Raw genomic sequence first — 13,172 nt, 5'->3', positions numbered from 1 at the left:
ATATTTATAAATGTCACTGTCCAATGTCTTTTCAGTTTAAATGAAATAAGATTATCTACATATATCTACAAATATCTACACGTATCTACACTGTTTCCAGGTATGATTCTTTGGTTGTCTTCACTTTTTTCCTACACTGCAACTATCAAGGAAAAAAAAAAAAGTCTGTATAACCTTTGAAAGAAATAATAAATATAACAACTTCATTAAACGTTTGACCAAAGCTTTGGCACTAACCAGTTTACAGATAACAAATCATACTGAAAACTCTGAAATAACAGCGGCAAAGCAACAGAGCACATCCGAGAGCCATTACCCACTGACTAATAATAAACACAAGGCTATTTTACATCAACCTTTCTGAGGACATTAATTATGGTTCAGTCAGACACTAAGAATCTCACAATTCACTGCAAATGTCAAATAAAATACATATTTCTCGCACAAGTCTTTTTCATGGATCCAGATATATTTTTTATAACAGAAAAAAAAATTACATAAAATATTCATGTTAGCCTGTATCCCTTCTTAAACCCTTCCAAAACATTTTGGAAGCCCAAAGCCCGCTACCAGAGACACAATAAACATTGCTATTAACACTGCCACCTGCACAAGGGAAAGATTATGTTTTTAAAGTTTTGTAGTGAAAATGCACAAACATGGATGAATAGAGGACTTAAAAAAAATAAAAATAACCCCTTTCTTTTCATAGAGTCACATGGAAGAATCAGGAAAGTGTTCATAATACTGTATACCAGCGCAGCTGAGGAGCTGTTCAATACCTTCTCTGAACACAAAGGGACTGCCTTTCGGTGAGCATCTGACAAAAAACACAAGCCAACTATTCAAAACACTTCACTGGAGAAACTGTGATGAACGGGCCCATCTTTTGAACAATAAGGAAAGCCTACTTGAAGCAAGATGTTAAAAGAAAAAAAGAAAAGAGTACTTACCAGCTTTAAGAGGGAAGATGCAGCAAGCAGGTAGGTGCAGAATAGGTGCTTTGGGACTACTGCAGTTTGGGTCAGCCAAATATAAGGGGTGAGGCATTCTGGGAAAAAACCCTGAAGTTCCTCTAAAAGGCACCTCTCAACAGCAGAGCATCAAGAGTTCAGGGAAGGGTGCTAGAAGGCAGCACTGTGAGGCTGCCTGGGCAGCAGCCAGTTTACAAACTATTGCTGAGAATACACAGCCTAAACTCTGCGGGTACTCCCCCCACCCCCAGGGTGGTTTTAAACCTCAGTATCCATTGTTGTGAAAACAAGACGCTGTACATGGCTGTGTTCTTGGCCATGGGCTCTTCTCAACAGCTCAAATGCTGTTGTGGTTAAGCTGCCTCAATGAACCCTAAAACTGAGGAGCAGATCAGGCCCGGGGGAGAAGGGGACAATTAGTTCTGACAGTGAAGATTCAAAGTGTTCCCTTAAGCTAAACTCTGCTTCCATTTGACAGTCTCCTCAAAGAACCACCTGAGCCAACTGTGAAGGAGGCCGAGTGTCCCCGAGGTAAGAGAGAGACTTACATGTGCATAATTACACTCCATCCCCGGGCCTGGTGGAGCTCACAGCCAGCCCCACCACCCTCCCTGCTCGGTGCTAATGTTACCCATCCTGCTGGGATGGGAAACACCCGTGCCAGCGACAAAACCAGCGGCAAAAATCACCAAGTCTCCATCAGGAAACCCGGCAGGAGCGAGAAGGGGGAAAGTCACCTCACGGCAGCTGCTCCCCCGTCCTCCCACCACTTCCTAGCGGCCTGATAGCCCTCGGTGCCCGGCACGCTCGAGGGAACCTGCACGGATGGAGGCGCGGGGGCAAGGAGAAGGGAGATCACGGCATATGGCTTCATTTATCAAAGTGCAGCTGCGGGTCACACCGCCGTGGGCAGCACCCGGCGACCCGGGCCCCCACCGCCACCGCCCTCACGGCGGGTGGGGAGCGTGAAGGGGGCGCCCGGCTTCCTGCGATTGGGCTCTCCGGCTGTCGATCAGTCACGCTGGCCTATCAGCTCACTCGTAAGGCGGGAAGAGAGGGAAAGGCGGGAAGGGGGCAGGGCGGTCCTCGCGCCGCGGCGGCTCGGCGGGGCCGTTACCGGGGCCCGTAGTCGTAGTTGGCGGGCGGCCCGGCCGGCGAGTACATGTTGGCGGCCGCCGCGTTCACGTGGTGGTGATGGTGGTGGTGGTGGTGGTGGTAGCCGTGCCCGCGGATGCCGGGGAGGGGGTACGGGGTGGGCCGGCTCTTCGCCCCCAGGTAGTGGTCGTAGGCGGCGGCCGCCGCCGGCGGGTACTTGTAGGGGTGGTGGTGGAGCGGCTCCGAGGCGGCGGGCTCCAGGCGCAGTTCGTGGTGGGGCGGGCTGGGCCGGCCGCCGCCCAGGGGCAGGAGGCCGCCGCCGCCACCCGGCAGCGCGGGGCTGAGCACCCGGGAGAGGAGCTGCTGGTGCGCGGCCTCGGCCGGCAGCGGCGGCCCCCCCACTGCCTCCCGCTCCGGCTCCCGGCGGCCCTCGGCGGCATCTGCGGGGGCACAAGCGTCACGGGGGGCGGCCGGGCGCGGGGCCGCGGCGGCGAACGCGGGGAGCGCGGCGGGGCCCGGGGGTGGCTGACAAGCGGAGCCGAGCCGGCAGGCTGGCACTCGCCCTGGGCCGCGGCCATTGTGCAACGCCAGACACAGACTTCCCTTCACTTCGCAGGCCCGGAGCGGCTGGAAGGCCCGGGGTTGTCTCTGCGTAACGGCATGGGGGCCGGTGGCAGAGGTGCCGCTGGGCCTGCCTGCGGCTCCCGAAGGGCAGCGGGGGGCCCGAGGCGCTGCCCAGACGCGTTAGAAGGGCAGTGGGCGGAGGAGCCAGCGGCCTCGCTGCATCCCTGCCTGGGAGCCCGAACTTGCTGCCCGAAGTCGAACGGGACCCTAAAGGGCAGTGTTTTTAAAGCAACAGAGTTGCTTAAGCACAGCAGCAGTGAGCATTTTAGACCCCCCCAAAAATTAATTAGGCTATGAAGGTGGCTATTTTTGTTTAAAAAGAGGTGGTAGCACAAAGCTCATTGGCAATGGAGCCATGCCTGCTGCAGCCCGTGCACCAGCGTGCGCCCCAGCACTGGCCCTGCAGCCCAGCAGCTCCAGGGTGCCAGGCTGCCCCAGCTGCTGCAGCTCTCACCTTTCTCTGTGCCGTTCTGGTGGGCTGGGGAAGAGACTGGATTCCGGGATCTGGCGAAAGCGCTCATGAGAGGAAGGGCCCCTGGCCTGTGATTCCTGGGCCTGGAAGAAGGGGACAAGTGTTATGGAGCCGATGGTCCAACAGAATGACCACTTGGAGCATTGCTGCTATGAGCTGCAGCTGGCAAACAGGGCCCGAGGCAGCCCCCCCCAAACTCCATGCAAGCCTTGCACAAATGTAAACTGGGCAGGTGCGTGCAAAACTGGGGGTGAGAGTGGGGTGTAGTTGTAGTCAATAAAGACACAGCCTTACCAGTCCTCAGGGTCGCAGTCTCTGAATCCCTTGGCAAAAGGGTTGCTGGCGATCTTCAGCTGCGTGATCTGTAAGGAGAAGTGGGGAAATGTCTCAAAGTGGCATACACGGGGCTCCCTGCTCAGACAGCGAGTGTGTCCCTGAGAAGGCTTTGGGAGTCGGCAGTGCCTGGTGTAATGGAGAGGACCCAGGTGGCCGGTGGAGCCACAGAGCACAAACATGTGCTTTCCCTCTATTAGAAAATGCAGGCTAGTATGCTACCTAATATGAGTTCAAGGCAAAGGGTGAGGCAGCCCCAGTCGGCTGCAAAAGCTGTGTAAATGCACTTGTAAGAAAATGCCACATTATATGGGTCACCACCGGAGCAGCTAAGACAAATCACTGGATAAATCATACTTATGTATTTATTTAATTCGCCGGGGAGAAGGCAGGACATTTTCTATATTTAAGCAAATCCACGGATAAAGTATGTGATTGTGAGTTTCCGGAATGGGTTGAAAAACAAACTTTAAGCCCCTCAGTGACAATTCCAGCCTTAGAGGTCAAACTGATAGAAAGCAGGAGAGAAGGAGCAGCTGTCCGGAGCCATCAGGCAAATGCCAGCCGGGGAGGGACTCCGGAGCCCCTTAAAGGCACAGCCTTGCTCCGGTCCCGCCACCTCTCCGGGGCGGCATCCCGGGGAGCGAGGGGGGGACGGGGGGAACACCCGGGTCGATGTGCTCGGAGCCGCTGCGGAGGGTGTCCCGGCCGGCGGCCCGGGGAGAGCCCCGGCCCGGAGCGGGGCGGTCCCAGCCGCCGTGGAGAGCCCCGGGATGAAATCGCATTTGCGCTCGCGGCTGGGATTCCTGCTCTTTACATTACACCGATGCGATTTAAAGAAGCAATTGGATTAACCGCTGCCCAGAAAGCCGCATCAGATTAGGGAGGGCGGGTTGTTTTGTTTCGTTTTGTTCCGTTTTTTAGCATATAATTGTGTTCTGGGGAGGAACAGACCGCCGCGAGCTTAGAGAAGTAAAATCGCAGATTTATCCAAACAAATTGTGAGTGACATTTCGCAGCGGGAAGCCTGTCGTTTCCCCAACTAGCCCGGGGCTCGGGTTTACACAGGTAATGAGGTCCCCTCGGGCGGGGGAAGCCGGCGGTGGGGCTGGAGCTCAGGCGCTTCCCCGGCGCGGCTCCGGCGATCGGGTTCCCTGCGCCGCCCCGAGTGGCTTTAGCAGATGGGGAGGAGGAGGCGGCAGAACCCCCGGACACCCCCGCCGGACACCCGCGGCCCGGCCTCCAGCCCGTGGTACCTCCGAGGCGACCCCCACCCCCCTGTTTCGTTGCCCCGGGCCCCGCCGCCGCCTCACCCGGTGGTTCTGGTAGGCGGTCACGGCTGTGAAGCGCGTCTCCTCGAAGACGAAGGTTTTGAAGTTCTCCTCCGCGTATTTCTCGCTGTCTTTCCGGGGGTCCACGTAGACCACGTGAAACCGCGGCTGGTATCTGTGCATGGAGTTCAAAATGATCTGAATGATAAAACGAGCAAGGAGACAATAACTGATCCAGGCGGAGCATCGACAGAGGAGAACGCAGCCCCCGGCCCTGCCGGCTCCCCTGCCCCCGTCGGGGGCAGCCGCGGGGCTGGGGCCGGGGGGGGACGGCGGGGGCACCCCGGGAATCATGGCGCGGGGAGCTCCCCCCGCGGTGCGGCCACGTGTTTGACACCTTCCCCCGGGAACACTTACATGCCCGTTGTCATCCAGCAAATTGTTGGTGAGTTTGAGCTTATCGAAGGAAACGATCTGCTTCATCCACTGCGCCCCTTTGGCCGGGGAGTCCGGGTGGTAGTGCACCCTCCCGGGGGTGGCGGGGTCGGCTTTGCCGGCCACCAGCCAGGAGGAGCTGTGGAAGGCGTACCTGCCGGGAGGGGAAGGCAGCCTCAGCCGCAGCCCGCGGGGCTCCCGCCGCCGCAGCACCCCGTGTCCCCGCAGGGTCCGGCCCGGCGAGGGGGAAGCGCCGCCTCCCCCATCGCCCCCGCTTCCCACGGAAAGGAGCGGAACGAGCTCTTCTCCGCTGCCAGGCTCGTTGTGAGGGAAAAATAATATTTTATCAGGTCGCCGATGGAACTGGCGGGAGAGAAATCTGCAGGACAGAGGCAATTTATAGCTACCTGCGCAGATTTGGGAGAGGAGCCACAAAAGCTCCCTCTTCCTCTAAAAAAGAAAAAAAAAAAAGGTGAAAGGGAGCCCTCTATACAGTAATGTTCTGGCTTTAAGTGAAGAGTGGAAATTTATGTGTAGATTAATAGCAGGTCTAGAGTTTAGCAGCCTTGTTTCATTCTTTCAAAGTACATATTCAACAGTAACATTTAAAACAGAGAAACCAATCTTCTATATATACGTGTTTACTTTAAAAGCCAGTGTTTGCACAGGGGGAATTAGACACCATTGGACTCGAGCAGAAACATTACTTTTTAAAGATATACTCAATTGGATGTTATATATCCCACTTCCCTTGACAAGCAAACATTTCTAGGACGCCCTGAGAATTTGGATATCTGTCTAAATATTTATATATCGGACCCTGCGATTCCTACACGGGCTGCCTGCTCGGCGTCCTGATCTGAAGCTAAATACATAATGCGCCTTTCACTGTCTTTAAATTAAAGGAGTTGCAAACCAGACCGCGCCGCTGCCTTGCGAGTCGCTCGCTTCCAGGGCCTTCCTCCGCTGCCGCTGGGAACAAGGGCAGGGGATTGTGGCCGGTGCCTTTCCAGAGCACAAACCCCACTCTCTTCGCCCGAGCGCCCGGCGGGCTCCCCGGAGGGCACGGCGCAGCCCCGGGACACCCGCCGGGAGGCTGCCCCCGCCGAGCGGCTACGGCACTCGGGGAGCACCGGGTGAACGGGCGTTTGCCGGGGGGAGACGGGGAGCAGTGGGGCGGAGAGAGCTTTTCCGGGCAGGACAAGGCAGCTCCTGCCCTGCCGCCCCGCGGAAGCCTGCGCTGCTGCGCGCCCCGCTGGCCCCGGGCACTGGGCGAAAGCCATGGGGGGCCCTGCGGGTCCGCGCCCCGCGCTGCTCCCGGTGTGAAACGGACCCCAGGACAGCCGCATCCCTCCTCTCCTCCTCGTCTCGCACCGACACGTGTCGGGCCCAGGAACGCGTCCCCGAGCCCCGGGAGGCAGCGACCCACCAGCTCCTGCAGCGCCGAGCCCGCGGGTGTTACTTGCCGGTATCGCTTGTCGTCCACGGGGACGAAATCCATGAGGAGCATGTAGTCAGCCATGGGGTCCATCCCGAATATCTTCACCTGGAAGGTGGGGAACATGCGCCTGGCACAGAGGGGAGAGAAGAGAGCTGAGCTGAGGGGCAGCGGGGACTCCCGGGGGCCGGCGCGGGTGGCGAGGGGTGCTCAGGGCCGGATGCGGGAGTCCCGCAGCTTTCCCGGCGCTTCCCCTCCAGCAGCCCCGGCGTACGCCCGGTCGCGATGTCAGCTCCCCTCGCAGGAACCGCCGGAACGTGAGGAAAAGGCAGGTGCGGCCGGGCAGCCTGGGGGAGAGGGACGGACAGGAGCTGCGGTGTCCCCCGGCAGCATCCCGAAGGACGAGCCGGGGCAGCGCGGGGCGACCCTACCTCTCCCGCCCCCGAAATGCCCCACTGCGGCAGGACGCAGGGACCAGGGCGGGGGGGAACAAGCGCCACCACTTCCCCCTTTGCCATGGGGAGACACAAGTGAAAACAATTTCTTCCCCACAGTTTCCCTGTCTTTCCAGCTGATTTGATTTGAGGCAGATGCAAGGCGTTACCCTCCCTCTAGACACAGAGGCAGAGCCCCGGGAGGCTCAGGCAGTCCCGGGGGGCACGTCTGAGTCCTTCTGAGGACGTCCCCAGGGAACCAAGCGATTTCCATTTCTGCAGCTTCTGCCTCCCTAAATTTGAGTCCGCCTTAAAACAGCGGTTACAGCAGCAGTGTGGTCCCTGGGGCCAGCGGGAGACCTCCCGCAGCCCGGAGGCGCAAATGCACCCCCGCGGCGGGCAAGGACTAGAGGACAACTGGGATCTCCCAGCGAGAGCCCTCCTGCCTCTGCTTCGTTGCCAGAGTCCGATGGGGCTCCCGGTCCCCGCAGCTTTGCGGCCCGAGAGTAGCGCGGGAAGGAGCCCGGGGCTCCCGGGGCTGTCCCCGCTGCTCTGCTCCGCGCAGACCCCCAGGGACCACAGGCTAAGCCGGGGGCGCGGGTCCCACGCTCTGGGGGGACACGATTCCCTCGAGGGGCTGTGGGGCAAATGCGATCGGGGGTGGCCTAAGGGAAGGGGCCGGGGCGCCCGCCCCGTCCGTCCCTCCCTCCCTCTGCACACACCGGGGACAGGGCCCAGCCCGCGGCCCCACGGCGGGACACGCCGGTGATGCGCCCTCGCGTCGGGGCTCGTTACGGCTTTGCTTTTGTTTGATGTATTTTTTTTCCGCCGAGTAGGAAACCAAGCGAGCGACAGCGGGCGGCGTTTCGGGGAAGGGGTTTGCAGCCGTTGAAAAACCAAACTCCCAGCGCCCGCAGAAAAAACAACGTGATCAAACCCGGACATCGAGAGCCCTCCCCGGCTCATTCTCAGGGCGCACGGCCGGACCTGCTGTGCCTCTTCCCGGGGCTTTTTTGGTTGTGTGCCGCTACTCTCCGCCGAGGAAAGGCTGCCCTGCCTTCACCGCGGCCAGCGCCATGGGGCAGCGGGGCTCTGGCCCCGCGGCTCCTTCCAGTCCGGGCCCGGCGCTGCCGGGCAGCATCAGGATCGGGCGGCTGCGCCTCCCTCTCTGTAACGCTGTAGCAAACTCTGGAGGACGTTTCCAATCGCTCCCTCTGCTATTATTATTTTTAAACGTGTAAAAGCCCCCATTAGCTCCAGTTCCGGTGTTTCTTGTTTTAAATCTTAGTTTTAAAACAAACAACCCGAGATGATAAGACCCACCTAGACAAACAGCTGGGCCAGCCCAGAGGCGCTGGGAGAGAACAGGCTTCGCAGCGCCTTCCCTGAGTCTTTTCCTGCTGGTTTTACCCCATTTTTTCCTGTTTTTACCCGCCGTCTGGAGATTTATCGATGTCATAAAATAAACGAAGATGAGGGGAGGAAAAGCCCCTGATTCAAATCGAGTTGGTTCGTTTCCGAACCCTTTCTGAGTCGGGTATTTGCAATCCTTTCGCTGTCCTGGGAGAGCGAAGAAAGCCAGAGCGAAGAGCTCCTGTTTGCAGAGAGCCTCCGCCTGGAGCCCGAACGACCTTTTCCGCTAAGGGAAGCAGCGCCGAGCCCGGCGCCGGGCGCAGGGGCCGCGGCCGGAGACACCGGGCTGCGCGACCCGGCACCGGGGCGGGCACCGTCTGCGGGAAATCACGCCCGGGGTCCCGCCGCGAGCGCCGGACCCTCCGCCGGCTGCTTTTCCACCGGGCACCGTGGTGATTTTTTAAATTTTAGTAAACTGCTAATTTAAAAAAAAAAAATACAACTGTGTGTATGAAAATTTTTTTTTTTTTTTTTTTTGCACCTTCGGGACCCTCAAAAGCGCTGTCGGGAGAGCGGGAGCGCATTGTGCCGGGCCCTTTCGGAGCGGAGCCCGCCCGGCCGCGCTGCGCCCTTCTCCCCCGGCGGCGGGGGCTGCGGCGGTGCCCGGGGTCCAGCCGCCGCCGCGCCTTCCCCGGGGCTAACTGAGAGCGAGCACCGGGGCATTGGTTAAATTGTTTGTTTTTCTTTCCTCCCCCCCGCCGGATCGCTTTAAATCAAGGGAAGAGGCCGGAGGCCGAGCAATGCGCTCGCCCCGCCGAAAGCAGCGTTTGCCCGGAGCCTGCCCGAGCCGCCACGGCGCTTCCCGGCCATCGCAATTAAATGTAGTAATTAACAACCGTAATTGGGGCTCCTCTTCTCCCTACATGTTTTGCTCGTTTCTAACGCGGCCGCATCCGCCGCCTCTTTTGTTCCGCGGCCGGGCGCGGGGTCCCGCCGAGCCGCAGCAGGGCCGAGGGGAGCCGGGCTCGGCCGCGCTCGTTACTCGATAGTCGGGAAACGCGTCAGTCCCGGAGGACGTTTCAAGGTGCGGAATTAGGGTCTGTTTGCGTACCCGCCGGAAGGAAAAGATCTGCCCGTGCTAAAAAATTATTTCGTTTCAGGTATTGCACGGGGTTGTTTGTTAGCTTTTTCTTCCGCCCCCCGCTCCGTGCCGTTGCTGTCCGCCCCGGGGGCACCGTGTCCTCCGCAAACACGGATCCGAGTCCCGTGCGGGGTAACCGAAAGCCGAAGGCGCCGGCGGAGCTCGGCGCCCGTTTCAGCGGGAGCGAAACCCGGCGGCGGAGCGGCTCCCCCGGGCCGCCCTGCCCGTCCCCCCCTGCACGCCTTCGCCCCCAGCCCGCAGGAGCTCCGCGTTCTTCCCCGCAGCGCCCGAGGCCTTCGGGCCGCAAGAGCTCGCAGGTTTCCCCCCCGGAGAAGCGCTAGGATCAAATGACGGCAACGGCCGGGCCGGGCCGCTCCGCCGCTCGCCCTTGGCCAGCCTCGATTTTCTCCCAAACCGCCTCCGGCCGGGCCCTCCCGCCCGGGCTCGCCCGGGGCCGTTCGGGGGCTCCGCACTGACCTGCCGGCCTTGGTGACGATCATCTCGGTGCCCAGCTGGTTGAACTCGTCCCACAGCGCCTTCATCTCCAGCTGGACGCTCACGTTGGCCACCTTGGGGTTCTTCTTCACCGGCGCCTTGGCCGCGGCGGCCGCCCCCGCCGAGCAGCCCGAGACGGCGGCCGGCCCCGCCGCGGCTCCCCCGGCGCCCTCGGGCGGCTCGGGGCCGGGGGGCGGCGGGTTGGCCCCGGCCGCCGCCCCGCCGAAGGGGTAGCCGTGCTGGGGCTGGGGCGGCGGGTGCGGGTGCTGCTGAGCCGTGCAGGGCTCGTAGTGCGGCGGCTCATGCTGTCCGTACGGGTCCCCCGGGGAGGGGGAGAGGTGGTACCCCCCGGAGGCGTTCAGGCTGCTCAGGCTGTTGGCCGTGAAAGCTGCAACATCGCAAAAATGGGACAGCTGGGTGAGCCAGGGGCTGGAGATAGCTGAAATCATTCCAAAAACAGGCGGTCAGGACTCCGCTCCGGCTCCCGCTTTCCCCCAGCTCCGCGCCGCTCCGCGCCGCTCCGCGGGGTGCCCTCCGCCTCTCTGCCCCGCGCCCAGCCCCGCGGGGCGCCTCCCCCTTTCCGCTTTGCTTGGCCCCAGCCCCGCTCCCCCCGGGGCAGGCGGGGAGCTCGCTGCTCCCGCTGCCTGCCTGCCTCGGCTCTTTTTTTTTCCTTTTTCTTTTTTTCTTCTTCTTTTTTTTTTTTTTTTTTTTTTTCCTTTGCAAACCCGAGAGATCTGCCAAGAGCCGCGGCGGTGCAGAGCCCGTGCTATCTCTGCAGAAGGCCTCCCTCGCCGCACACGATTTAGGACAAAGCAAACTCCCCCTCCAAAAAAAAAGAAAAAAAAAAAAGAAAAAAAAAAAGAAAAAAAAAAGAGGAGGGGAAAACTCAAAGAAAGAATCCGGTTCTTATTTCCGTGTAGCTACGGTGCTGCAGGTAACGTCCCCCGCTCTGGGGCCGCGGCTGACAGGGGAAAGCGGATCTGGTTTGGCAATTCCCCCCTTCTTTCCATCCCCGGGCGAGAGAGGGGACACGGACGGGACAAAAGCAAAGCTCCGGGACCGCGTCAGGGAGCGCCGGGACGGCGGCGGCCGCGCAGCCGAACCCGAGCGGGCCCTGCGGCGCACGGCAGGCCGCTGCGGGGAACGGACGGCTCCTTGGGATCCCCGACGATGCTGACAGGCTCCTCGAGGTCCTGAGGGTCTCTTGAGTTATTTCCGCCGCGGCCCCCAGGCCGGACAGGGGCTGCAAAGCCGGCGGGAGGCGACCCGCGGCCCGCCGCTGCCCCGGGAACGGCCGGCGCCGCCGGAGGATGCTCCAGCACCTCCGAGGGGACGCGGGGCCAAGCGGCGGAGCCGTCGGAAGCCGCCACCGGGGCACGGGCAGAGCCTTATTCTCCAAGGAAGGGCTGCGGGGGCCCGGGCGTGCCGGGAGGGGCACGGCAAAGCCCCTTCAGAGCGGCCCCGCGGGCGGGCCGCGCTCACCGCGCTGCCCCCGGCCCTGCCGCCGGTCCGGGACGCGTGAAAACCCTCCGAGAGGCGGTGGCCGGGGGTCGGGCCCCCGCGGCCCCGCGGGGCCGAGCGCGGCGCTCACCTTCCATGTCCCTGGTGACGGTGCTGAAGTGCATCTTCTGCGGGTGGCAGCCGGGGCGGGCGGGCGCACGGCCGCGCTCCTCCAGCGCTCCCCTCCCTGCTTGCTCGGCGGCGGCGGCGACTGAAATCAGAGAGGCGATACTGAAAGCATTTGCCTTGGGAGACAGAGGGCTGTTTTCGTCCATAGGGGAGACACCAATGCAGGAGCAGCAGCCGCGGCAGCCTCCCACCACGAGCCCCCCCTCCCACCCCCTCACTCCCCTCCTTTCTACCGCACCATCCAGGGAGGTGCGAGCGGGACCCCCCTCCTTCCAGACGGGGCGGGGGGGGGAGGGAAGCTTAAAAAAAACCCCAAAACAACAGAAAACAACCCAAACCCTGGCCTTCTCCCCCCCGGGAAGGGCGTTAGGGAGCAAGAAACTTCCCCGGGGCCTTTTGCAGCCAGCTCCGAGCACCGCAACGGCCGGATCGAGCCTTGTCAGCGAGAGGGGACCTGGGGGGGGGGGGGAATAAATAAATAACCCCACAAATTTCTTCCCTGGGGTCTCAGTTTCTCTCCCCCCAGTTTCCTTCCCTGAGATTTATTAATTTATTTTCTCCCTTCCCTTCCCCCCGGCCACCAGCTCCTGCTTCTGCCCCCCCGTCCCCTCCTTTTCTCCTGCACGTAGGGAAAGTGGCTCCCTTATAGGCGCTTTCCCCCATTCAGTGGCTGGGAGGCGTCACATGGAAGCCGGGGGTGTTTGCCTGCAGAAGCGGCGGCGGCGGCGGCGAAAGCGAAGTGAAACTCCTGCCGAGACGGTGTCAAAGGGCTGGGGAGGCCCTTCCCCGCCTCCCGGGCACGGCGAGCGGCCGGCGGGGAGGGATAGGATGTGCTGCGGGGCGGGCGGAGGGGCCGGCGGTGTCAATCACGGCGCCGGGAGCCGGCCGACGGGAAGGGAAGAGCCGAGCCCAGCCGAGCCGAGCCCGGCGTCGCGCTGCGGATGTCCGGCACCGAGAGGCAGGATCGCTGCCTTCCTCCAGCCCGCGTCCACCGCGGGCTGCCCCGGCCCGGCCGCGGGGCGTCGGCGGCAGGCGGGGGCCGGCACGTCGGGGTGCGCTGCGGGCGCAGGTACCGCCGGCCGCCTCGCCGGAGCCGGATGGGACCCTCCTAGCCCCCGGCCACCAAACCCCCAAAGCACCCGCCGGCGTTCGAACGATTTCCTTCGCAGAAAAAAGCGGAGAAAAACGGAAAACCACCGGCGAGGCGCGAGCGAGCCCTTGCCCGGCCCGGCGTCAGAGCCCGCTCCATCGGCAGCACCTGCATGGTCCGCCTGGCGCCGGGGAGGGCCGCCCCGGTTTCCCTCCCTGCCCCGGCGAGCGTCAGGCGCTACTCACCGCCCGGCACCGGCCCCTCGGAGCGCCGCTGTTTCCCCCGGGCCCTTTCTCCGCATCGGCGCGGGGCGAGGCGGCGCGCCCGCCCCACGGGGCCCGGCCCGGCCCCGGCCCCGGTCCCAGCCCCGGTGCCGGTGCCTCCGGGA

General features: G+C 61.9%; 1 protein-coding gene across 5 annotated transcripts in view; it reads right to left on the bottom strand.

Moving 5' to 3' along the window:
* Positions 1 to 976: 976 nt before the first annotated feature.
* TBX1 (T-box transcription factor 1) overlaps positions 977 to 13,172 on the bottom strand; it is a 132,361-nt gene continuing 120,165 nt past the window's right edge. The window contains exons 1-9 of one of the 5 annotated variants that reach the window (XM_063351362.1): positions 13,030 to 13,147; positions 11,657 to 11,776; positions 10,048 to 10,504; positions 6,671 to 6,772; positions 5,187 to 5,358; positions 4,812 to 4,967; positions 3,460 to 3,527; positions 3,148 to 3,248; positions 977 to 2,509 (exon numbers count right to left, since the gene is read on the bottom strand). In XM_063351362.1, coding sequence (XP_063207432.1) covers positions 2,088 to 2,509; positions 3,148 to 3,248; positions 3,460 to 3,527; positions 4,812 to 4,967; positions 5,187 to 5,358; positions 6,671 to 6,772; positions 10,048 to 10,504; positions 11,657 to 11,690 — 1,512 coding nt within the window. In that variant the 5' untranslated portion in view covers positions 11,691 to 11,776; positions 13,030 to 13,147 and the 3' untranslated portion in view covers positions 977 to 2,087. Of the gene's footprint in view, positions 2,510 to 3,147; positions 3,249 to 3,459; positions 3,528 to 4,811; positions 4,968 to 5,186; positions 5,359 to 6,670; positions 6,773 to 10,047; positions 10,505 to 11,656; positions 12,332 to 13,029; positions 13,148 to 13,172 lie in introns of those variants that run through there. The other 4 variants (XM_063351360.1, XM_063351358.1, XM_063351357.1 and 1 more) reach the window with 4 other exon arrangements.

This window comes from Chroicocephalus ridibundus, chromosome 13 (genome assembly GCF_963924245.1).
Source record: "Chroicocephalus ridibundus chromosome 13, bChrRid1.1, whole genome shotgun sequence".
NCBI classification, from domain to species: Eukaryota; Metazoa; Chordata; class Aves; order Charadriiformes; family Laridae; genus Chroicocephalus; species Chroicocephalus ridibundus.
The sequence above is the reverse complement of the archived record's forward strand: the minus strand, read 5'-3'. Positions and strand labels throughout refer to the sequence as shown.